At 42.4% G+C, this 27,090-nt stretch overlaps 1 protein-coding gene and 1 long non-coding RNA gene across 12 annotated transcripts in view; one reads left to right on the top strand and one right to left on the bottom strand.

The window, feature by feature from the left end:
• LOC130361292 (uncharacterized) overlaps positions 1-25,395 on the bottom strand; it is a 48,627-nt gene extending 23,232 nt beyond the window's left edge. Inside the window, exon 1 of the long non-coding RNA XR_008890948.1 lies at positions 25,337-25,395. This is a non-coding gene — a long non-coding RNA (uncharacterized LOC130361292). The remainder of the gene's footprint in view (positions 1-25,336) is intronic.
• MYT1L (myelin transcription factor 1 like) overlaps positions 1-27,090 on the top strand; it is a 580,462-nt gene that overhangs the window by 497,218 nt on the left and 56,154 nt on the right. For 10 of the 11 annotated variants that reach the window (XM_056564080.1, XM_056564081.1, XM_056564082.1 and 7 more), the window contains 4 exons: positions 2,405-2,512; positions 4,606-4,817; positions 6,704-6,954; positions 20,435-20,671. In XM_056564080.1, coding sequence (XP_056420055.1) covers positions 2,405-2,512; positions 4,606-4,817; positions 6,704-6,954; positions 20,435-20,671 — 808 coding nt within the window. The remainder of the gene's footprint in view (positions 1-2,404; positions 2,513-4,605; positions 4,818-6,703; positions 6,955-20,434; positions 20,672-27,090) is intronic. The other variant, XM_056564089.1, reaches the window with a different exon arrangement.

Here is a 27,090-nt window from a genome sequence, read left to right as displayed (position 1 = left end):
GTTGGGGAATGAAGTTGAAGCCAGGGAAGTCCAAGGAGAATTTCAGAAGTGCAATTGGGGAGGACCAAAAGTTCAATCCTCTCGTGATGAGATCCGATGCTCATTAGAAGGGGCTCCGTGCGGAAACGTATGGTACAGTCCAATCTTTCATTGTTTACACAATTGATGTAAAGGGGTCTGGCGAGACTGGTCACTGGGATGTTGAACCTGTTGACGAGAGAGGCCAAAATAAAATTTCCTGCAGATCCAGAGTCCAAGAAGGCCATAGTAGAGAAGGAGAAGGCAGAGGCAGACATCCGCACAGGCACAGTAAGACGTGGAGAAGCAGAGTAGACATCAAGGACTGTCTCACCTTTGTGCGGAGTCAGCGTACGTCTTTCCAGGCGGGGAGGACGGATAGGACAATCCCTCAGGAAGTGTTCGGTACTAGCACAGTACAGGCAGAGGTTCTCCATGCGGCGTCGTGTCCTCTCTTGAGGTGTCAGGCGAGACCGGTCGACCTGCATAGCCTCCACGGCGGGAGGCACAGGAACGGATTGCAGGGGACCAGAGGAGAGAGGAGCCGAGGAGAAGAAACGCCTCGTGCGAACAGAGTCCATATCTTGGCGGAGCTCCTGACGCCTTTCGGAAAAACGCATGTCAATGCGAGTGGCTAGGTGAATGAGTTCATGTAGATTAGCAGGGATTTCTCGTGCGGCCAGAACATCTTTAATGTTGCTGGATAGGCCTTTTTTAAAGGTCGCGCAGAGGGCCTCATTATTCCAGGATAATTCTGAAGCAAGAGTACGGAATTGTACGGCATACTCGCCAACGGAAGAATTACCCTGGACCAGGTTCAACAGGGCAGTCTCAGCAGAAGAGGCTCGGGCAGGTTCCTCAAAGACACTTCGGATTTCCGAGAAGAAGGAGTGTACAGAGGCAGTGACGGGGTCATTGCGGTCCCAGAGCGGTGTGGCCCAAGACAGGGCTTTTCCAGACAGAAGGCTGACTACGAAAGCCACCTTAGACCTTTCAGTGGGAAACTGGTCCGACATCATCTCCAGATGCAGGGAACATTGGGAAAGAAAGCCACGGCAAAACTTAGAGTCCCCATCAAATTTATCCGGCAAGGATAGGCGTAGACCAGGAGCGGCCCCTCGCTGCGGAGGAGGTGCAGGAGCTGGCGGAGGAGATGACTGCTGAAGCTGTGGTAGTAACTGCTGTAGCATAACGGTCAGTTGAGACAGCTGTTGGCCTTGTTGCGCTATCTGTTGTGACTGCTGGGCGACCACCGTGGTGAGGTCAGCGACAACTGGCAGAGGAACTTCAGCGGGATCCATGGCCGGATCTACTGTCACGATGCCGGCTGGCAGGTAGTGGATCCTCTGTGCCGGAGAGGGATTGGCGTGGACCGTGCTAGTGGATCGGTTCTAAGTCACTACTGGTTTTCACCAGAGCCCGCCGCAAAGCGGGATGGTCTTGCAGCGGCGGTAGTGACCAGGTCGTATCCACTAGCAACGGCTCACCTCTCTGGCTGCTGAAGATAGGCGCGGTACAAGGGAGTAGACAGAAGCAAGGTCGGACGTAGCAGAAGGTCGGGGCAGGCAGCAAGGATCGTAGTCAGGGGCAACGGCAGGAGGTCTGGAACACAGGCTAGGAACACACAAGGAAACGCTTTCACTGGCACAATGGCAACAAGATCCGGCAAGGAAGTGCAAGGGAAGTGAGGTGATATAGGGAAGTGCACAGGTGATCAGACTAATTGGAACCACTGCGCCAATCAGCGGCGCAGTGGCCCTTTAAATCGCAAAGACCCGGCGCGCGCGCGCCCTAAGGAGCGGGGCCGCGCGCGCCGGGACAGGACCGACGGAGAGCGAGTCAGGTACGGGAGCCGGGGTGCGCATCGCGAGCGGGCGCTACCCGCATCGCGAATCGCATCCCGGCTGGAGGCAGTATCGCAGCGCCCCGGGTCAGTGGATCTGACCGGAGCGCTGCAGTGAGGAGAGTGTAGCGAGCGCTCCGGGGAGGAGCGGGGACCCGGAGCGCTCGGCGTAACAGTGTGCAGAGGACTACGTTTCACCGGTCTCACACCGGCTTTATCAAGTTGGTGTGAGACCGGTGAAACGTAGTCCTCTGCACGCTATGGAATAAATCTATTTGTTTTGACTACAACAGTGGTGTGCTGCATTCTATTTCACCTATTTAGATAAAAAGATAGATAGATAGATAGATAGATAGGATATAGATAGATAGGAGATAGACAGATAGATAGATAGATAGATAGATAGGAGATAGACAGATAGATAGATAAAAAGATAGATAGATAGGAGATAGATACATAGATAGATAGATAGGTAGATATGAGAGGTAGAGATTAGTAGATGTTCAGCATTGATCTAAAATGACAAACCCTATTCTTCCGCAGTCTTTCAGGATGTCCTATTGCTGCTGCAGAAAAACTAGCAAAAGCTCAAGAGAAACATCAAAGTTGTGATGCATCAAAGTCCAGTCAAGCATCTGATCGTGTTTTAAGGCAAGTAAATGAATAAATAGCCATGCACATAAGTAACTTGAAATTCATTATTAATAAATAAGTAAACAAAAGATAAACAAATGGTGCGCACCTCGTGCAGATTACCCTATGGTAAAGAAATACTGGTGAAGGGACAATTGAATGGTCCCTTACCTGACAGAGTTATACTAAGAGCCTAACATCTGGAGTAGCATGTATAAAGTGGCCGCAGCCTCACGGTCCCTCTAGCAATCTGGTGGTGACGTCTGGTCGAAAATTGTCAATAGCAGGGTGTAGGCAAAAATATCCCTCTAAAGTGGGACGTCAGGAAGGGCGCAGACCTCAAGGAAATAGTATAGATGAAAACCAGCTTATTCCAATGAAAACCATGCAATGCAAAATAAAACAGCATTTCCAGCCAGGACCGGGCTCTTCGTCAGGCACATGTGCAATCTTGATTACAGGCAGTAATAAAGCAAACAGAAATATCCTTCCGGGTGTCTGGACCGTGTCGACGAGCCGTGTGGACATGCGCAATAGTATCTGTTGATGCACAAGTAAGGTGCTTTCTTTGCAGCACAAATTGCCAACAGTTAAATATAGCGGACTGATACAGCAAATCTATGGCGAGAAGGGTAAGTAATAACCTTTAAGAGACAATTTCCCTCATCTCGTCGATCATGGGGAGATAAAGTTAGCATTTTATACATCCAAAATATTTCCGATCTCTTTAGTTGTTCAAATCTGTTATTAATCATGACAGATACATAATCAATAGGTTCGATTGTGATGGGGTTCTCACTGTTAGGAAGTGACAAAGGGACATGTTTGGAAACACCATGGAGCAAGTATTTCTTTCTTATATTTTGTCTATGCTGGTTTAATCTGAGATGCAGAGGATGAGTAGTACGACCTATGTACTGCTGTGGACAATGCCCAGAGGGAAATCATCTCTTAAAGGTTATCACTTATCCTTCTCGCATTGGTTTGCTGTATCAGTCTGCTATAGCCAATTGTTGGCAGTTTGTGCTGCAAAGAAAGCCCCTAACTTGTTCATTAACAGATACTAATGCGCATGTCCACACGTTGTTTCAAGCTTCAGACTTACACATTATTTCGCAACCAATTGACTACAAACCAACTGAGAATTCATGGCGCATGCTCCAACCTCGTGAGATAATATACTATATTATACCGACACATTATCACTTTCTTATCAACATTTTTTTGCATACTGGTATTGTAATATTTTTTGCCTACACCCTGAATAAGGGGTTATACAGAACCCCACAGTACCAGTCGATGTTTTATCTGGCCATATCCCATCCGGCCTGGTTCATAAAGGGAGGTCCCAAGTTGGGTGTCCTTTCGCATGACGATCACACGCTATATTTAAACATATTGACCTGGACGTCGTGATAAGATATACAAAAGAAACACAGGGTGCGCTCCCCTGGGTGGAATCCACTACGATGCAGGAATGGTGCAGATACTCGATCAAAATGCACTCAGCTGGTGGTGTTATGCAAATGGAGGCACAACACTCAAAGCTTATAATTCACAATCCTGAGCGGCGGCGGCTGCGGCTCCCTGCGTCCCAGCGCACAAGAGATACAAGATTCCAAGAAATGGGAGATCAATCACGCTGCCACCAAACTTCCACTTGATAGGTATGTAGTATAGTTTCCACGCAACGCGTTTCAAAGCTACTCTGGCTTTTTTGTCAGGCCTGATGAAAAAGCCAGAGCGGCTTTGAAACGCGTTGCGTGGATCCTTTTATTTGTAATAAAACTATACTACCTATCATCAAGTGGAAGTTTGGTGGCAGCGCAATTGATCTCCCATTTCTTGGAATCTTGTATCTCTTGTCGTGATGAGATAATCCCACTAAAATACGTTCTTCATCTCAACCTAATAGACATCTATACATAGTGCCCAAATCAAAAGATTACATACTCTACACCTTCTATCGAATTTTCTGCTCAAGTAGTTCTTCTTCCAGTTTAGCCTTTATTTACCATGTGCAAAGTACAAACAGTACAGATAATCATTTGAATACTAAAGTTACTAAAGTAAAGTGCATATAATGCTACAAAAGGCTCATTTCTTTCTAGGCCTATGTGTTTTGTAAAACAATTAGAAATTCCACAGTACGGTTACAGGAACAATGTATCAACGACCACACCTCGCTCCAACTTGGCCAAGGAACTGGAAAAATATTCAAAGACCACGTTTGAATATAACAATTATGAAAACCATGCATACGGAAAGAGGGCTATAGCGCCAAAGGTGCAGTCCAGGGATATATCTCCAAAAGGATATGATGGTAAGTGCCAAAAAAACACTGAAACTCTGTCTTTAGTTTATTATTTAGTTCATTTAGTTTATTATAAAAATAAGTTACTATTTATTATATAATACAATACTTTAGGTTTTGTAAATCTTAAACTATTTTTATTCTAGGTCCAAAATTCTTTGCTTGTTAATTTTGTCATATATCTCCTGCATGGACAACTAAAAATTCTGACTTCCTGCACTTACAGCTAGAGGGAGCTAATGAGCATTAAAATCAACACTAATCCAGTATGCAGTAAGCTCCTAAGCTTCATCCACTACTGGCAGCCAGAATGGTTTCATTTAATTCTGTGTCTATGCAGGACATTTGGAGCTTTGTGTCAGAAAAAAAGTGACATCGGACCCCTAGGAAGGTATATTAAATCATTAGCTTTATTTGAATAAAAAATACTATTTTAAGAATGGCAGTTCATGTACACCACAGAAGCCAAAGCATTATCACTATTAGTTACATTTTAGGAAAATGTATAAGTAATTGTAGAAAAAGAGTACCTAGATGGCATAATCCTGGCTGTATGGTCCGTAACTCATGCGGCTACAATTACATGAATAAGTAATATTTTACTCCCTATAGCTTTACTGACCTAAGGTTCCAGGTAAAGATGTGCAAGTATATACAACCCTTTTCCCATTTTTTGTGGCATATTAACAGGGATCTCATCAGATAAAAGTGCCAGGGCTATAATGTCTGAAGAGGTAGATCCCAAAATCGACAAGACCCAACCCCAAAATGAATTAGACCCCTTACCAAACATTATACAAATCCAAACCAGGTTTCAAACTAAAATAGATCCCAAACTAAGCCCAAAATTAATCAAACCTTAGATTAGACTTCAACTTTAACCAGACCCCAGACCTAACCTCAAAATTAATCAAACCCCTGATTAGACCCAAAATTAATCAGATCCCAGACCAGACTCCAAAACGACTCAGACCGCAGACCTAATGCTAGATTAAATTAGACCTTAGATTAGACCTTAAATTCTATTAGTGTCATTACTAACCCCAAAATGATTCAGACCCCACAAAAAAAACAAAATAAATCAATGGAGACCCAACCCAACCTTAATCATACTCCAGACAAAACCCAAAGTTAACCAGACCTTATTTTAGACCTTAATTTTAGTCAGATCCCCGAACCCCTAAATTAAAAAGACCCCAGACCAGAATTATTCCAGACCCCTTAATTTAGACCTAACATTTCAGGGAAAAAATATTAGACTCCCAGATTAAAATTCTTATACTAACTGCTTCTAACTCCTAGCTCTTAGTACTTTTTTTGTTCCACATTATGTCCTGTGCTGGAAGGTATCAGCACCCTGTATGGTGGGCAATGCTTGGACCAAGGGGAGAGAAATGGTAAGTTGCTCCTGCAGTGCTCCCCTCTTTCCTAGCCTAACCAAGCCTCTGTTTTTGTAGTCAACCTTATCCTCCTCCTGAAGGCCTACCCAATGACACAACTGTCTAAGGTATCACCAAAATATTGTAGAAGGTATGTGCTGCATTAACTGTTTTTGGGTGGCCTACATTCCTGCCATCCATGGGTGTCTATTGATTTCAGCAAGTGAGATCTACCAAGAGGTCCCCTACAACAGCAGAATGTTTTTCGATTTTGGACACCAGCGTCTCTTATAGAAGTGGCTACTTGATCACATAACGCTCTATCCCATGACAGGGCAACAGTTTAGATTTCTGCAGATGAACAAGATGAAGAGCCATAGGTCAGCTATCCCTACTCTAAAACTAAAACATTCAGCATGGAAGCTCGTATTGAAGGAAGTCAGTGCGAGATCTCTGCGGAGAATTCCTGTTGTTTCAAAACAATTGATTTAACACATGTTTTTTTTCCCTCCGCAGCTAAACGTTACTGTAAGAACTCCAGCCCAACAAGCAGCACAACGAGCAGCTATGCCCCCAGCAGCAGCAGTAGCAATATGAGTTGTGGTGGAGGCAGCAGTGCCAGTAGTACATGTAGCAAAAGCAGCTTCGATTACTCCCACGATATGGAAGCCGCGCACATGGCTGCCACTGCAATCCTGAACCTATCGACTCGCTGCAGGGAGATGCCGCAAAACCTCTCGACCAAACCTCAAGATCTCTGCAACAGGGTAAAGAATGCCTAAATCTGCACCTACATCCGTTTTGCTTTTTCCCCTGCACAGTAGTCCCATCTACCTGCTTGAAACTCCACTGAAGGGAAGTTGGGCTGTGTTGTAGACCTCTGCATGGTGTGTAGAAATAGTGCTGTGGCACATTCATTCTGAGATCTTTTGGACCCCAATCAAAAATTTCAGTACCAGAATGTCCTATATCGCTTCTAATAGTAGTAAAGTCTCTTTAGAGAAAAACTGTTGCCTCTAACAAAAAACATGCACCAATATTATCCCTGTGGAGCCATTGCTGCAAAGATTCGGGTGCTCTTTGTTCTAGAACCTTTGTTCTAGGGCGAGTAATTTCAGACCATGATATGCTATTGAGGTCCAAGACTGTCAGCTGGGCAGCCACCACTTCACAGTTCTCAACAGGGAAAACAGGTTCACACACGATCGGGAGCAGTGTTGACCACCCCATTGACAATCTTGTTTCAATTTGTGGATTGTCAATTGAAAAATGGTCTCCACCGATCTCAAATAGACCTAGAAGGGTTTCACTAACATTGGGCAGCAAGACAAAAGTTAGGGAATGGGGCCCACAAAAGAATCCCAATCCGTGAAGGTTCCAAATGGATAATGACAGTGCATATTTTTGACGAGGCTTCAAAAACTCTTTAAGTAAAAATATTGTGTCTTGGTCTTGTGCATTGATCAATTCACCACATGCTATCACATCCTGGAGAAGTAAATGGTGAGAGAGTCTGATGACTACTTGTCCCCTTCTGATTTCTGTTTGCCCTGACATGGAGTTCTTGCATGGATTAAAATAGGCACATCTACAACAATGGCCCAGATTTACAATTGTAAACCCGACATGTTTTGTCGGGTTGTGCGCCAGATTCTGGCGCATTGTGCCAGAAATTCTGTCTGCCCCAGAATTTTCGTCAGAATTGAAAAAAAACCGACTAACTCTCTCAATTTTACCAAGAATAACTAAAAAAATGTGTGTGACCGTCGAAGAAAGGGAGCATGGTCGCTGAAAATGGAGCAACCGAAAAAAAACAGAAACCCAACATATTTACTAAGGTTTCCACATAAAATGTGGTGTATTTGAGCTGAGGAAAACCCGACAGATCAGAGCATGTGTAAAAAAAGCAAAATGTAGGGAATTAAAACCCACAAAGAAAACTACACCCCACTCTTAGTAAATCAGGCCAATATCTTTATCCTGTCCCTGAGTGACAAAATTATATATACAGTAGCTTGTATATCATTTCAGTAAGGTAACTTAAGTTTTTCTTTACCCACTTGAATCTTAACGTACGTCTAATAAAAGGCTTAAATTTAGAGCTTTTCCAAAACATATTTGTTATTGTTTAGGGCTGCCAAGAGCCCTTCTTCAGGGAAAAGAAAACTATGTGTGTACTGGGATCTGGTAGTGCCCAAACACTCCACGTGGGACATTACTATGCCAAGTCCCAGTACAGACACAACACTCTTTTCCCTGAAGCCTAAATAAGAGCTCTGGGAAGCCTGAAACATTGCATTTTTTATGACACTGTGTTTACTGCATATAGATAACAATTCAACTAAGATCATTTAAAAAAAAAAAAAAATGGTGTGCTATTTCAGTATATTATCTCCACCTAACCTGTGTGAGGACAGCCAGACAGTCCCGTGCCATCTGTCCTCAGGGGAGAGACTCGTACATGTTCATCATGTCAAAACCATATCCCTTAAGAGATAAGATGCAGCCAAAGATGTCTAATACATGACCCGCTCCTACTCACTGTTAAAGTAAACTTGCTTGATTGACAGATCGCACTGTGCCGGGTTTGGAGAAGTCAGGAGTATAGCTATTTTCATTTTTTATATTATTTTATGGCTATTTACAATTTTATATAAGCAATAGAGAACATGTGGGTAATGCACTCACCATCAGTCTTGATCGGTGCAAGAAATCCAGGCTTTATTAGATTCAAAGCATAAGGATACATCCAGTTGGACAGACACACAGGGAGAAACGGTGGACAGGTGAGGTGGGGGGACGTACACAGGGACGGCAACAAGTTTTGTGCGCAAAGCCGCTTCCTTTGGCCCGTTCACAGAGCAACGGTGGACAGGTGAGGCGGGGGGCGTACACAGGGACGGCAACAAGTTTTGGGCACAAAGGCACTTCCTCCGGCCCGTTCACAGAGCAACGGTGGGCAGGTGAGGCGGGGGGGCGTACAAAGGGGCGGCAACAAGTTTTGTGCACAAAGGCGCTTCCTCTGGCCCGTTCACAGAGCAATGGTGGACAGGTGAGGCGGGGGGCGTACACAGGGGCGGCAACAAGTTTCACGCACAAAGGCGCTTCCTCTGGCCCGTTCACGGGCCAGAGGAAGCGCCTTTGTGCGTGAAACTTGTTGCCGCCCCTGTGTACGCCCCCCCCCCCCACCTCACCTGTCCACCATTGCTCCCTGTGTGTCTGTCCAACTGGATGTATCCTTATGCTTTGAATCTAATAAAGCCTGGATTTCTTGCATCGATCAAGACTGGTGGTGAGTGCATTACCCACATGTTCTCTATTGCTTATATATGCTAAAGTCTTGCTCTTCAGGGATAAGAGAACCGCCACGATCGAAACTATTCTAAGACTGACACACGTGCTGAATGCTGACTATTTATACTGCATAATAGAGGAGTGATCCATAGCTAGCGGTGCCAGACGGTTTCTTTTCTCTAACTACATTTATATTTACAATTTTAGACTTTTTACTAGCCATATCCCCCATAGTTTGGGATACTGCATATTCCCCCTCTAACATCATTGTTTTCTAGTCATTCTATCAATAATGTTCTATCAATCATAGTTAGACGAGTCAGTAACAGAGATTGACCAGAGGAATTTATAATTCACCATATTTAGTGGCAGTCTTCACTCCAGTATATATAGCCTTTCTTGACATCATCTTTTTGCTACACTTGTACGTTGCTTACCATTTTTCCTTTCTGGGAGATGTAGGTGGGATAGATTAGCTGGTGTAAGGTTTTTAAAAGATCCCAAATGTTTGCACAGTTTCACTTCACTCTGTGGGTAGTGTAAAAATCAACATGGGGAAAAAAATCACCCCATGCAACTGTGAAAGCACGGGCCTCATTTTTGAAATCCTGGGGTCCCAGTGTTACAGATGCTTAAAGAAAAACAATTGGACTAGAATACCCCTTTATATTTCCCACTATTCTTTTCTGTACAGTCTTCATACAGCGCTCATGTATTTTTTTCCTGGAATACCCCTTTAAATTGCAGCAACATAGTTAAACCAGACAACCTCTTAAAACCCTTCATGCTTTGTATATGTCTGTCATGAGCCAGGGCTTCTTTTTTTAATCTGTGATGGATATCTGTGGGGGTTTTGATAACAGGAGACAGAAGCATTTTTTTTTGCTAATAAGATATATTGCAAAGTTTCTTATATTTACCTGTACTATTGATTTATGTAAAGTTTGTTCAAATGACAGGGGCTATTTCAATATATTTATTTATTGTGCAGAAGTACTAAATTCATAAATAAAATTTAAAAAAACTATAGAATTTTATATCGCCTTAATTGTGCTGGCCCACAAAAAATCTATTTAAAGGAGTATTAAAGTGTATAACACTTATCCATAGCATAGGGTAAAAGTGTCTATCCGCTGGGACCCCCCAGGGTTTTGGAAAGGGGGACCCAAGTGTCCTGTAAGAATAGTGCAGTGGGCCGTGTTTGTGCATTGCCTCTCCATTTGTTGTCTACAACAAAAACAAACCAGACAGAAACAGAAAGGGTTAGAAGGGATATAGTACAAAAAGAACTACTAGTAACACCACCTAAGAAAGTACTGCCCAAAAATAACGTAAGACTCCGAAATGAACACAAACCCCCAAAAAAGAGCAAATGGAGTCGTTAGTGAAAGTATAAAACAAATGGTTTATTGATATACATTAAAAACCAAACACACATATATGATGGGGAAACAATGCATCAAGAAATGCGACATCACCGGACACCCTGCATCAAGGATGTAAATCTTGGGGCACAAACCATGCTGTGATAATACTATAAGAAAGTATGCATGAGCACCAGTACAAACACAGTAGATAATCTCAGTAAGAGTAATAGTACCTGCATAAAGGGCATGTAAGGATAAGGTGCTGCATGCTGGTTATCATGTAAGATGACCGAATAAAGTGCATAAAGTAATGGCAGAAAGCGAAAACAATCCCACACAGGACCGAGGTGGTCACTACAGGGAAGCAGGGTCAGCGTGCCAAAACGTGCATTGGAGTGGCGTCATCCTGGCCCCTGTAGTGACCACCTCGGTCCTGTGTGGGATTGTTTTCGCTTTCTGCCATTACTTTCTGCACTTTATTCGGTCATCTTACATGATAACCAGCATGCAGCACCTTATCCTTACATGCCCTTTATGCAGGTACGATTACTCTTACTGAGATTATCTACTGTGTTTGTACTGGTGCTCATGCATACTTTCTTATAGTATTATCACAGCATGGTTTGTGCCCCATGATTTACATCCTTGATGCAGGGTGTCCGGTGATGTCGCATTTCTTGATGCATTGTTTCCCCATCATATATGTGTGTTTGGTTTTTAATGTATATCAATAAACCATTTGTTTTATACTTTCACTAACGACTCCATTTGCTCTTATTTTTGGATTTGTTGTTTACAGTAGACAACACAAGATAACCAGGTTCTGTATATGTGTGACCTATAGCTCCATTCTGACGGGAGAATTAAAAGCAATTATTGACATATTTAGGAGAGTGTTCTAGACATTGTTACAATTCCCTGTTAGGAATCACGGCAGGAGTACAGCAGGTGGTGGATTCTCTAGGCCTGTGTGGATGGAGACTTGAGCCGTGCCAGGGAGCGGGGTCTTAGGTGCCACCGGTCTTCACCAGAGCCTGCCGCAAAGCGGGATGGTCTTGCTGCGGCGGGTGACACCCAGGTCGCTACCCCTGGCATGACTCATCCACACAGGTAGCTGGGGGGTGACGTGGTACAGACACAGACTGGCAGGACATGGCAGGTAGAACAAAGGAACAGGAGAGGCCGGAACTAGGGACAGGAATAAGGACTCTGGAACAGGGCTAGGACACTGGAACAGGGCTTGGACTCAGGAACAGGACTAGGACTCAGGAACAAGGACAGACAACAAAGATCCGGCCAAGGGAGCAGGGAGGAGCAGATCCTTATGGACCAGGGGACAGGTGCTTAAACTAATTGGGTATTAGCCCTTTAAGTAACAGAGCTCCAGCACGGGCGCGACCTAGGGGACGGAGGCACATATGCTGGAGCTACAGGGACATCAGGGAGCAAAGACACAGGAAGGTGAGCGACGGGCTGAGATTTGCATGTGGGCGCGTCCCGTGATGCGAATCACAGCCCCGCCAGCAACAGGAACAGAGAGCGATGACGGACGTCGAATCCAGCCGGAGCACAACTGTAACAGACATGCTATGTGACCAGTGCAGAGGTCACTGTGCAGGGAGGGGAGGAGGGCAGCTATGAAATTGCCTATTGTAAATGGATCCTGTGTTTTATCTATACCCAGGTGTAAAGTGTATACTCCACTCTCTTTAGGTTAATGAATATGTGTCTTTTTCCCTTTTGCGCAAACTTTTAAAACATTACATCATTTATTATGTCCTTAAATTAGACACAGAAACCCTGCCAGAAAAACAGCACCAATGAAAAGAAAAAGAAGGAATTTATGAATCCTTTTACCTAATGTTTTTGCTGTTCTCCAGTGCTTTTCTTTGGCACAGTGATTTTTTGCGCCAAAGTTTTGCGACTTTTCATTAAGACAGTTTTTCTAAAAGAACATACCAAGTTGTGATTTCAGTTGATTTTATGCAGCGGTCAGGAATTTATTATGTTCGACTTTTCTGTTTGTCGCATGTTTTGGCGCAATTGCACTGAGGCGCACATCTACACCAGCCCTAACTTGGCTTAGAAAACTGACTGCATGTTTTGAAAATTGCATATTTTGACCATGGGGTCAAAAGTCACAGAGAAAAATCAGAGGAGGCAACATATAAAGTGGAGTTGTGTACAGCACCATATATATCACATGCCCTGTACCGTGTAATAAAGTGGGCACACGCACAAAGTTTAAACCACACAAATTAAAGGGGTGAAAAGACGTGTACCTACACCACTCTTGACGAATTCTCCCTAAAGTGCCCAAATTTTCATGCAAATGATAATACCCCCCACCACTTCTCCTGTCCATTTTCTTTAAATGGGCACTGCCATTAAAATATATTTTTTTGCGTATGATACAGCAGGTAAAATAAATAAGATTTGTAATGTACTCACTGTAAAAAAGTATTTTTATGTCACTTTAATGGTCTTATAAATCTGGCCACTAGAGGTCTCCCTTCTGGTCCAGACAGCATTCTGTCTGCTCAAAAGCACAGAATTTGGTCTCCTGCTGGACTGGCAGGAGTCCAAACTCAGGAAGTGCGGTCTGGCCATAGGCAGTGAATAGCACTCTCTGCCTGCGTATGAAACAGGCAGAGAGTGCTATTCACTGCCCATGGGTTCGTTCATACTGAGTAATTCAAGGGGGATTTATTCGAGTAATTCCTCTTGAATTCTCCACTCAGAAATAATTAACATCTCTTTTTGCCATTGACTTAAATGTATTTTACTCTGCACTGTTTGCACTGCGTAAATTCTGCTCGTGGAATTCCGCCGCAGAATTCTGTTCCGCTAGAAGAAAGAACATGTTCATTCTTCTTGCAGAATATAGGAGCAGAAGTCCATTAAAGTCAATGGCAATTTTTTTTCCATTCAAAATCTTTTTCGCACAGAATTTGCGCGGGATATGCACGAATTTCGTGAAATTCATGAAAAAATGTAATAAGATGGGAATTCTAATTGGTGGTTGTATTCCAGCAAAAAAATAAAAATAAAAAAAACTAGTTTTCTCCTATATTCTGCACGGAAAATCTGCGTGGAAGTCCGCGTCAAATATGCGCAAATTTAGCACAAATTCGGTGCAAAAAAAAAAACACGAATATTCTGCAGCCGAATTTTTAATTCTCCTCCAATTCCTTAGTGTGAACGTACCCTATGCCAGTAAATAGCACAGTGTCCATTAGAATGTTCCACAACATTTTGCAGTTCAAAAATATAACTTGTCCCACGAAAAAAATTATAATAATGATAATAATTTACAAGAAAAAAAAAAAAAATGAAAAAACAAGCTTTTATATGGTCACGTTAATGGGAAAATAAAAAACGTACTGCAGATGAAAGAAAGAATGGAATAAAAATGACTGTCTCCTCAGGGCTCAATATAGCTACGTTTTAAAGCTGCTAAGTGCAAATTATTGTGGTTGGTTATGTTATTTGTGTCATTTGGCAGGAAATGTGTTCTATAGTTGTGATTCTACTATGGGAAAACTTGTTCTCATTGCAACAAAGTGACTAGATAATATCAGACATTATCTGGAACAAGAGAAGTGTCTGAGTCTATGGCAAACATAAGAAAAGGTTGAGCAATCATATCAATATCTTAAACATATAATTATATATGTTAATAATAATGATATAATAATAAAAATTTGACATAAAAGCTTGGTTTAGCGTAGCTTCTTGCATTCTAAATATTAAAGTCTTTACATAGACATAGCAGCATGTAATCTGATCCCTCAGTAAACTGATCCAGCTTGGTGTTTAGTAGTTTGTCAGAGGGAATGATAATAGCCTCCAGTTGTTGCAAAACTACGACTTCCACCAAAGGCTGTCGGAGCATGCTGGGTGTTGTAGTTTTGCAACAGCTGTAGGCACCCTGGTTGGCTAAGACTGCATTGAAGTGTTCACATCTTAAAGGGGTACTCCACTGACCAACGTTCAGTTCTGAACTTTGTGTGCGTGCTGCGGGGGTCGGCCACGCCTCTCGTGATGTCACACCACGCCCTCTCAATGCAAGTCTATGGGAGGGGGCGTGGGATGTGACGCCATGATAGGGCATGGCCAACCCCCGCAGCATGCACACATCGTTCAGAACTTAATGTTCTGAACGCTGGTCAGTGGAGTACCCCTTTAAGCAATCTTATCCCTCTATACCAGATATCAGGTTTCTGTGTGCTTCTAAGCAGTGCCCTCAAACATTGTCCCCTATGAATTGCCAGCCCTGATGGCTCCCCCACTCCTCCAAGATGTGCATCTAAAATACTGAAGTCTTTCTTCCTTCCCCTTTCCCTATGAAGCCATTTCCTCAGCCGCTTATATGTTACTTTTTCTGTCAGCACCAGAAATTGACGCACTAGGAGGAACTCTTGGCAGATGCGATCTACGGCAGTGCACAGCGAACACTGAGCGTACACGGCTGACTATAGAAGCATAATTCACATATATAAAACTTAACCAAACCTGAATCAATTCGCGTGTATTCAGTGTTTATATATTTATCTTTAACTTGCCTAGTTTTAGTTTCGAAAAGTTTTTTGAGTTTTTCAATAACGTGACGATGGTAGCATACAAAAATGATAACCAGGGGAAGAAACCTTTATACAAAATCTCTGATCAAGTATAAAGGAAAATTCGGAATGCCAAGTATAAAAAAGAAATCTACTACATGAGGATCCCTCATAGATATTATGTAAATATGTGGTTGAGCCCAGAATTCCCAGTGGAAAGCTATTGGCCTATAAATGTCCACACACAGTTGTGGTGTTCTCCTCAAGGAGAAATCTTACCCCCTTTGCCTCACATTGACAGGCCTCGAACTAGCCAAGCCAGCACACCCTGCTCTGTACAGATGAGGGGCAATCACCCCAAAAAAGCTGTCTGTAGATGGGCCCTCCGGAGAAATGTTTGGCTTGGAATAAATTCCCAGTCAATATCCCAAACACTCCAGTTAGAGTGAATCACTGGTGTTAAGGGAAAGCTACCTGACAATGTGATGTGATTGTGCGGCTTTGCATATTTGTTTCCCCAGAATTCCCATTGGAGTGCTCATGGCCTATGAATCTCCACACACTGTTATGGTGCTCTCCTCAAGGAGAAATCTTACCCCTTTGACTAGAAAATGCACAAAAAGCTGCAAACAGCCCCTCACTATAGTGCACACTCCAACCCCAAGACCAATCAAGCCAATCCAAACTTTGAATCCTCTTGTAATATAATAATAACAATAATAATTAATAAGAAAAAATGCAAGGTAGGGGGCCTAGCAGCCCCAAACACCACACAAACCAGACAACACAAGACAAATCAGTTCAGGTGAAAGAACAATCCAGAACAACAAACATAATAGACCATTCCACACTGTCATGAAAACATATTTATGTAGGCCTACCAGGGTTGCCACACCACTTTAAACCTGAAAGTCCTTAAAGGGGTAGTCTAGCATTTTCACACTTATCCCCCTATCCACAGAATAGGGGATTAGTGTCTAATTGTGGGGGTCCAACTGCTAGGACCCTCTGCAATCTCCTGAATGATGCCCTGGTTTTCCGTGCATGGAACAGGGTTGATATGCCATCTCCATGCATCTCTATGGAAGCGCCAGAGATACAGGAGTGCTCTAGGTGTGCCAATCCCACTACATGCTCAAGGGAAGCCAGGAGATTACTGGGGATCCCAACAATTAACTATCGTACGTATCATTGACCATGATCCAGTTCATCTTTTTCATCCAAGGGAAGAGGAATAGATTGCGACTTCCAACTCATAGCTACTCTTTGGCACTCTTGGCACGTAGCCATTCATTAAAGCTCAGGCTTTACATTGATTACCTTCACTTAATAAATAAGATGATAGATCCAGAATTTACGAACATGCAGGCATTCCCACCACATGTGGATCATCGTAACTGTAATAGTATTCCGTGTTTTTCTGTGTTGGTGTGCATTCTTACTCGCTTTTTTTTGCCTGATCAGTTTTGCATGTTGTGGGCTTTGGTCATAGGCTCTCGCTTGGGGTTATTTAGACCCCAGCTCTGCTTGTATTCCTTGCTGCTAATTGCACTATTTTTTGATAGAACCTTAGTCTGTCCACATGTATCCTGAGTTTAGTCATGGCTTCTTATCCTGTATTTGTGTAACTAGATTTTAGTCTGGTTATGTTTGTACTTTGTTCAGGGTTTTAGTGTTATGCTTTGTATATATTTAGTATACCTTGGTTAGACCCGTATCCCGACACGTGTTCCTTGTATTCTGTTCTCAGTCCTGTTCAGTTCTTGTAGTCAGTCCTTTGGTTTTGTATTTATTTTTCCTGTTTAGAATCTTGACTCATATTCCTCCATGTTATAGATTTTTGCGTTTTTAAGTAGTTCTTGGAGTCTGTTTAGACGTATACGGGTTTCAGTCCAGTGTTCAGTATTTAGTATTCCTGTTTAGAATCTTGACCCATAGTCCTCCATGTTATGGAGTTTGACTTTTGTCTTTTATCTGCCTAGTGTGAATTGTGTTCTAGGATCCTGACCTGTATGGTATCTGAATATCTGCATATCCTGGTCCTGTTTAACTGTTTTGTACTAATCTAGCTATCGAGTCTTGCTCCTATTATGATATCTACTGTTTATCTTGTATCTGGTTCATGAACCAATTGTACCTGAGTGTAATCCAACTTTGTACAGTTCTGTTTATTATTTTGACATTGGTGCCCCAGCACATTAGCACAGTGTATGGACTGTCTTTGGGGTTGTAGATCCATCGCAATAGGAAGGGACAGGGGCTGTGGGTGAGATTAGGGCTTTACCACTTCCCTGTCTATACGTGAAATGATTATGACAGAAACCATGTTAAAATGGAATGGCGAAACAGCTGAAAAAATGCTCATATATTATATTAGAAAATAATAATTAATTTAACCGCAATAAAACTATTAATGTTATGCTAGAATTATATAATTTTATAATTTGTAATATATTTTTAAAGCAAATGTTTATTTGTTATAGCATTTTCCACTATAGAGTAGCCCTACTTCCTAGATGGGCCCTTAAAAGGAAGATGACCACAAAGCATTCCGCTCCTGGGACCCACCAGCAATCAGCTGTAATCTGTTGGGAAACTTGTCAGAAAGTGTTAAGTTTTCCTGCAGTGCCGTCACAGGAGAAACTAGGTGTTACATGGTTTGCATTAAAATCAATCAGATGTCTGTGTAATGTAGGACAGGACAGGTCCTCCAGAGCGAGAGACACTCTTTGTAACTACTACTACACTCTGGGCCAAGAGATGAGAATCCTAAAAAGAGGATCCCTCTCTGTTAGATTAGAATTGTCTAAAAATGGGTATACAAGAATGGGTTTTCTAAACTGGAATACCCCTATTACCATAATTTTGTATAGTTATCTGAATAGGTGCAAAATTATGCACTGATTAATCTTAATAGCTGTTAGAGCTCTGATACATAGATGCAAATCCCCTGCATAGATATAGAGCAATCTCCATTGGCTCCATAGACAATAAATGGAGCAGGGGTCTGCTTGCCATCCAATCTCCATTCTGGAGATTGGGGGGGGGGAGGCTGTAAGACCCCTTGGGAGCTCACACTTATCACCAATTCTGTGCATAGAGAATAAGGTTATTAAAGTTGAAATACCCCTGGGGGAAGCTTACTGCATACTGTTTTATTATTAAGTTCAATATATGTCAGTATTCAGTAAGCTTTCCCTACTAGTGTATGAGGGCAGATAGCATTTTGTCATTTTAAGGGGTACTCCACTGGAAAACTTTTTCTTTAAATCAATTGGTGCCAGAAAGCTGAACCAATTTGTAAATTACTTCTATTAAAAAATCTTAATCCTTCCAGTACTTATCAGCTGCTGTATGATCCACAGATAGTTCTTTTCTTTTTGAATTTCCTTTCTGTTTGAACACAGTGCTGTCTGCTGACACCTCTGTTCATATCAGGAACTGTCCAGAACAGGAGAGGTTTGCTATGGGGATTTGCGTCTACTCTGGACAGTTCCTAAAATGGACAGAGGTGTCAGCTGAGAGCACTGTGGTCTGACAGAAAGGAAATTAAAAAAGAAAATAACTACATGTGGAGCTGATAAGTGATAAGTGCTGGAAGGATTAATATTTTTAAATAGAAGTAATTTACAAATCTGTTTAACTTTCTGACACCAGTTGATTTAGAAAAAAAAAGTTTTCCAGTGGAGCACCAATTTAACGCTATGTCTATGGAGAATTGGAGTTCTGTACCAGAAAAAAAGACCCCAAACCTATGCAGCAGGTTATAGAGCAGGAGAAGCTGAGCAGATTAATATATATAGTTCTGTGGGAAAAGATTCAGAATAACTTGTTTTTTATTCATTTAATTCTCTGCTCATTCTGAGCTTAGGAGTCTAGTGGGCGGTCCTAATCAGTGATTGACAGCCCTATAAGAGCCTATACAGTAAAAGATAGCTGTCAGTCACTGATTAGGACCGCCCACTGGACTTGTAAACCCAAAATGAAGAGGCATTTTAATGTATAAAATACAAGTTACTCTGAATCTTTCCCCCAAACACATATATTAATTCTCTCGGCTTCTGCTCTATAGCTGACCACAGATCCCATTGCATTTCCCAGGTGATAGGTTCCCTTTAAAAAAGGCACTGTGTTAAAAAGGTGAATATTCACTTTAAAGGGGTACTCCGGCATTTAGACATCTTATCCCCTATCCAAAGGATAAGGGATAAGATGCCTGATCGCGGGGGTCCCGCGTTAAAATCAGACCCCGGAGCATGTTCGCTTCGGGTCTGATTACTGTCGATCACAGGGCTGGAGTATTGTGACATCACGGCTCCGCCCCCGTGTGACATCACACTCCGCCCCTCAATGCAAGCCTATGGGAGGGGGCGTGACAGCTGTCACGCCCCCTCCCATAGGCTTGCATTGAGGGGCGGAGCATTATGTCATACAGGGGAGGAGCCGTGATGTCACAATACTCCAGCCCCCGTGATCGACAGTAATCAGACCCGGAGCGAACACGCTCCGGGGTCTAATTTTAATGGGGTGCGGCGTGCAAGATCCCGGATAGGGGATAAGATGTCTAGACGCCGGAGTACCCCTTTAAGGTAATACAAGGAAGATAAAAAATATATATAAATGTCATAAGGAAATTCCTAATATAAAAATGTATTTTCATTTATTTTATTATCTTACATTTGCATGCTCGGCATGGCAAAGGATTATATGCATATTTCAGGTGAGGAATATTAAGAACAGAGCGCAATAAGACTCAAATTTTAAGATGCTCTCGTAGTTATCTAAAATTGGAAAAGACATACAGCAGCAGCAGCGAGGAGAATCTCATTTTTTTCTCTTTCCCGTTTTCTGCCTGCATGAAAGAACCGAGCCTTATATATAAGTCTAGGCCGCTGTGTGTGGGCGCTCAATCACGACTCCACTAATCAAGCAAAAAAATAACAAAAAAAATAAAAATAAATAAATAAAGAATAGAATAAAATAGTGAAAAAGCTAATGTCACAATATTCATCCATTCCTTTCAGAATCCTGACATTGATGTGGATGAAAATGGGACACTGGACCTTAGCATGAACAAACAGAGACAACGAGACGGTTGCTGCTCCATTCTAACTCCATTGGAACCAATGTCACCGCAGCAGCAGGCAGTGATGAATAGCCAGTGTTTCCACATGAATGACAGTGACTGCTGGGACATACCAGTAGACTACACTAAAATGAAACCCAGGCGGATAGATGAAGATGATTCCACAGACATTAATGTAGGTTTCACCGGTATGAATATCACTATAGCTGTTTATATAGCCATGTGCTAGAATATAACATCTAGGTGGCGCCATTCCGCACACACAAGGAGGCAGCCGTTTTGTCATCCCAGTGGGTATGTCTGAGAAGGCAGCGCAACATTTTTCCGCAAATTCGTGAGATATAAAACATGGCCAAAGTGGCGGGATTGGATGAAGAATAAGCAACAGCGGCAACATCGTCTCATATTTTAAGTTGTCATGAAGTTTTAGAACTCAGTAAGTCTAGTTTAACTAATGAAAGAGGAAGGGAGGGAGGGAGTGAATGGAGGAAGGAGGGAGGGAAGGAAGGATGGAAAAAAGGAAGGAAGGCAATGGAAAAAGGAAGAAAGGAACAGTACTACACTGTAGGGAGGCGCTACTAGACAGAAAATCAGTGCATGCAATTCGGTAGTACAGCGGTCCCTCAAGTTACAATATTAATTGGTTCCAGGACGACCATTGTATGTTGAAACCATTGTATGTTGAGACCAGAACTCTATGGAAACCTGGTAATTGGTTCTGAAGCCATCAAAATGTCACCCAAAAAATAGGAAAATGCAAGGAATAAAGAAATATAAGTAGATAACTAATACAGATAAAACAAATCCTTACAAATAAAAGTAAGAAAACGCTGCTGGGAGCTGTAATCACTGTCTATGTCAGTGTTTCCCAACTAGGGTGCCACCAGCTGTTGCAAAACTACAACTCCCAGCATGCCCGGACAGCCGTTGGCTGTCCGGGCATGCTGGGAGTTGTAGTTTTGCAACAGCTGGAGGCACCCTGGTTGGGAAACAATGGTTTATGTAGAGGACAGGAGCTTCTTCAGGGTCCTATACAGTACACACAGTGTCCCAAATGGAGCCGCCCTTACTTGGTGTCCAAAGGAGCAGGTAACCCTGGCACAGGTAAGGAGTAGTACAGAACTTGTAGTTCCTCCCTATACTGTAGGGGGCGCTACCAGACAACCAGTCAGTGCTTGCACCTTAGTAATACAGGTGATTTACCAGTGAATGCCCATTCTGATTGGTCGGTTCTTCCAGCCATTGACATGTTTCACAGATCTGGACTGTCTGTACATTGCATGTTGAGTCTGGTTTCAAGTTACAATGGTCCAGAAAAAAATATTGTATGTTGAGGCCATTGTAAGTTGAGGGATCACTGTACAGGCGTTTTGCTCTTCCAACCATTAAAGGAGCACTCCATCCCTAGACATGTTATACCCTATCCGAAAGATAGGGCATAACGTGTCTAATCGAGGGGGGGTCCAGCCGCTGGGACAACCCGCGATCCTAGCCATCACGCCCCCTCCCATAGACACGAATGGAGGGGACATGGCGTGACATCACTAATATGGAAGCCCCAGGCTTTTGTGTCTAGGAATGCAGCAGCGTCCGCCCGAGGGACAGACCCCCACGATCAGACTTGTTATCCCCAATCCTTTGGGTAAAGAATAACATGTCTAGGGGTGGAGTACCCCTTAAAGGCAAGCCATGAATCTGGACTGTCCGTAGCATTATATGTTGAGAATAGTCTATAAGTCTATAATCGTCCAGAAAAGACCATTGTTTGTTGAAATTATTGTTACCTGAGGCCATTTAAATTGTACTATTAGAAAGAAAACACCATCAAGCCACCATTAGCCAAGTGCAGCAGTGCATCTTGGTACTATAGGACTTCTCGGCACTATACGTGTGCCATCTAGACAAAGTGTATGTGAGCAGTGGTACATAATACATGCATGACCGCTCACTACTGTACATTAGCCGGGCCAGCAAATATTACGGCTTTCTGGTGGTACATCCATTGCCGCTCACCACTGCACGTTGGGTTGGCCGAGTGCTCTGCACATGGCCCATCGAATGTGCACAGTAGCTGAAGATGAACAGTGATGCATACAGTACATGCATGGTCACTTCCTACTGTACATTGGCTGGGCCAAGTGTGGAACCCCAATCCAAGTAAATTCTATGGCTCCCTGAAGGTGCATGCACTTACAGGCCAGGTGCACTGGCTCTGGTACTCCTGTACTGCTCCACTCCTCTACAGTGTTGAATGCGAATATTCGAAATGCACATTTTTTACGGCGAATATTGGCACTTTGCGATTTTGCAAATATTTAGAATATAGTAATATATATTCGTAATGACAAATATTCCTTTTTTTTTGTAAATATGCGAATATGCAAATATTCACAAATATCGGTACTTCCAGGAGAAGACACTTATCCTTCCCTTCTTTTAGGTGAAATATATAATCGCGCATGCGCACTTTGCGAATTTCATTGAGAATTTTCGCATGGAAAAAAAAAAGAGAATGAACATAGCGAATATGTGAATTTCACGAACATAGGATGAATATTCGTCCATATATTCACAAAATATTGCAAATTGGAATATGGCCCCTGCCGCTCATCACTACTCCTCTATGAATTTTGCCTGGCATGCCAATAGAGTTCCGCACCAGCAATCATATTGGTGATGGCAACATTCGTATTTCAATAGACAAATAACAAAGTTATGCCTTTAAAGGGGTACTCCGGTGGAAAACTTTATTTTTTTTTAATTTTTTATCAACTGGTGCCAGAAAGTTGAACAGATTTGTAAATTACTTCTATTAAAAAATCTTAATCCTTCCAGTACTTATTAGCTGCTGAATACTACAGAGGAAATTCTTTTCTTTTTGGAACACAGTGCTCTCTGCTGACATCACGAGCACAGTGCTCTCTGCTGACATCTCTGTCCATTTTAGGAACTGTCCAGAGCAGCATATGTTTGCTTTGGGGATTTTCTCCTAATCTTGACAGTTCTTAAAATGGACAGAGATGTCAGCAGAGAGCACTGTGCTCATGATGTCAGCAGAGAGCTCTGTGTTCCAAAAAGAAAATAATTTCTTCTGTAGTATTCAGCAGCTAATAAGTACTGGATGGATTAAGATTTTTTTTTTTTTTTATAGAAGTAATTTACAAATCTATTTAACTTTCTGGCACCAGTTGATTTACAAAAAAAAAAAAAAAAAAAAAAGTTTTTCCACCGGAGTACCCCTTTAAAGTTAATTGTATCAGGAAGGGAGTGATGTATCCTGTGGTAGCGCTGCAGTGGAATTAAATACTTGATACTTGCTGTAGTGTAAACTACAAGTACATTTTGCACATGTTTGGTAATTCCTAAGTGGAAATCTACATATTTGTACTTATTTCTGTCTCTGAGGCAATGTGTATGCCTACAGCCAACACTATGGGGGTGGGAGTAGATCCGTGACTAAGGAAGTGACTAATGTCTTTGTGGGAGTGTTATATCTTCAGCGTGATACCATCTTATGGGGAGGGGGGGGGGGATATCAACCCATTGTTATTATTATACTTTATTATACTTCAGTAACCATGGAAACATCTGACTAAAAGATCTAAGCAGCAAACTTTAGCAAAAAGATGTATCAGTCTCAAAACTATCGGCCACGACTGCACATTTGCCAGATATTGGTCCAGTTGGTTTAGGTTTAGGTGACTGTGTCTGTTCAAATTACAAAATTTCAGAGCGGAATCCGGCTTGGAAATTCCTCTGCAGCAGAGTCCTATTGATTTCACTGAGATTCTGCTGCACTGTGCACACGGCTAAATTTTCACAGCAGAAACATCTGATCCCGGCCTCCGCGGAAAGTATTGACGTCTTAAAGGGGTACTGCGTTGCTCAGCGTTTCGAACAAACTGTTTCGAATGCTGGAGCCGATGCCGGGAGCTTGTGATGTCATAGCCCCACCCCCTTGTGATGTCAAACCCCGGCCCTCAATGCAAGTCTATGGGAGGGGGCGTGACATCCGTCACGCCCCCTCCCATAGACTTGCATTGAGGGCCGGGGCGTGCCGTCATGAGGGGGCGGGGCTATGACATCACGAGCTCCCGGCGCCGACTCCAGCATTTGGGACAGTTTGTTCCAAACACTGAGCAGCGGAGTACCCCTTTAATTCTTTCATAAGAATCCGCTCGGAAATACATTGCTGCCTTTGGAGGTGGCGCACTTTCAAACGGTCCTAGAGCAGGCATGTTCTGCTGGCGCTCGCTGTTTTGCGGAATGTCTTCTTCTGCAAAAATTCCGCTCAGGAATCCCACTTGAAGATTCTGCTGCATGAATCTTACATTGGCGTGAATGGTTTTTTTCCATTGTCCCGTTTACATTGCAGAATTTTTTACGGTGGAAATCCAGGATTCAAGACCCAAGATAAAAAATGAACTTATTTATTCTTTTGTCGGAACACAGCGCCCACTGCATTGTTGGTAAAGGTGATGGCGCAGGTCTGCACGGTACAATAGCATCTCTGACCCAGAATTTCTCCAGGCGGAGATTCCGTAGATGGAACGTACCCTTACACTGTACAAATCTCTCAAATATGTAGACAAAATAGCGCTGATATTGGTATTACTTCCAGAGTCTCAAGCCATCATATAGGCCCCGGATCTGGTACCCAGCATAGTGAACTGAACCAGAAGTTCACAGCTCTGGACATTGTAAAGTGGCTATGCTGGGTTACTGTAGCCACGCTTGTCATTCCTTTCAGTGGACACTGTACATAGTCACCATCCTGATATTGTTGAACTAAAAAAATAAATTATATATATATTGGTATTTCCAATATTCAAATCTGTACCTGCTTCCTCTGAGGTTGCCATGGTTGCCATGAGGTAGTGTGAATAGTCTTAATATGCACACACACACACACACACATGGTCACATGTTAGTATGTTTATAAATAGGAAGGTTAGTCTGCTGATGCTACCATGGCAACCCAGAGCAAGTTTATTTATTTATTATTTAGTGTATTTATTTATTCATTCATTCATTCATTCGTTTGTTTATTTATTTATTGTATTTATTTATTCATTCATTCGTTTGTTTATTTATTTAGTTGTTTATTTATATATTCAATTATTTGTTTGTTTATTTATTTATTTATTCAATCATTCATGCATTCATTCATGTTTTTATTTATTCATATACTAGCTGAGTACCCGGCACTGCCTGGTTTTTCCTACCTTATCCTTGTGGGGGAAGAAAAGCAACAAAGGAGGAAGCTTTTGTCCTCACATCCTTTCCTTAAATCCTGACCGCATATCCCCTCCTCATATCCCAATCCCAAATCCTCTCCTCATATTCCGACCTTAACCCCTTAAGGACGCAGGACGTAAATGTACGTCCTGGTGAGGTGGTACTTAACGCACCAGGACGTACATTTACGTCCTAAGCATAACCGCGGGCATCGGAGCGATGCCCGTGTCATGCGCGGCTGATCCCGGCTGCTGATTGCCGATCTCGCGGGCGTCCGCCATTAACCCCTCAGGTGCCGGGATCAATACAGATCCCGGCATCTGCGGCAGTTCGCGATTAAAATGAGCGATCGGATCGCCCGCAGCGCTGCTGCGGGGATCCGATCATTCATAACGCCGCACGGAGGTCCCCTCTCCTTCCTCCGTGCGGCTCCCGGCGTCTCCTGCTCTGATCTGTGATCGAGCAGACCAGAGCAGGAGATGACCGATAATACTGATCTGTTCTATGTCCTATACATAGAACAGATCAGTATTAGCAATCATGGTATTGCTATGAATAGTCCCCTATGGGGACTATTCAAGTGTAAAAAAAAATGTAAAAAAATGTAAAAGTAAAATTAAAAAAAAAGTGAAAAATCCCCTCCCCAATAAAAAAGTAAAACGTCCGTTTTTTCCTATTTTACCCCCAAAAAGCGTAAAAAACATTTTTTATAGACATATTTGGTATCGCCGCGTGCGTAAATGTCCGAACTATTAAAATAAAATGTTAATGATCCCGTACGGTGAACGGCGTGAACGAAAAAAAATTTAAAAAGTCCAAAATTCCTACTTTTTTAATACATTTTATTAAAAAAAAAATTATAAAAAATGTATTAAAAGATTTTTATATGCAAATGTGGTATAAAAGAAAAGTACAGATCATGGCGCAAAAAATGAGCCCCCATACCGCCGCTTATACGGAAAAATAAAAAAGTTATAGGTCATCAAAATAAAGGGATTATAAACGTACTAATTTGGTTAAAAAGTTTGGGATTTTTTTTAAGCGCAACAATAATATAAAAGTATATAATAATGGGTATCATTTTAATCGTATTGACCCTCAGAATAAAGAACACACGTCATTTTTACCATAAATTGTACGGCGTGAAAACAAAACCTTCCAAAATTAGCAAAATTGCGTTTTTCGTTTTAATTTCCCCACAAAAATAGTGTTTTTTGGTTGCGCCATACATTTTATGATATAATGAGTGATGTCATTACAAAGGACAACTGGTCGCGCAAAAAACAAGCCCTCATACTAGTCTGTGGATGGAAATATAAAAGAGTTATGATTTTTAGAAGGCGAGGAGGAAAAAAT

Source organism: Hyla sarda, chromosome 3, assembly GCF_029499605.1.
Source record: "Hyla sarda isolate aHylSar1 chromosome 3, aHylSar1.hap1, whole genome shotgun sequence".
Lineage (NCBI taxonomy): Eukaryota > Metazoa > Chordata > Amphibia > Anura > Hylidae > Hyla > Hyla sarda.
This window is presented reverse-complemented; position numbering and strand designations above follow the sequence as displayed.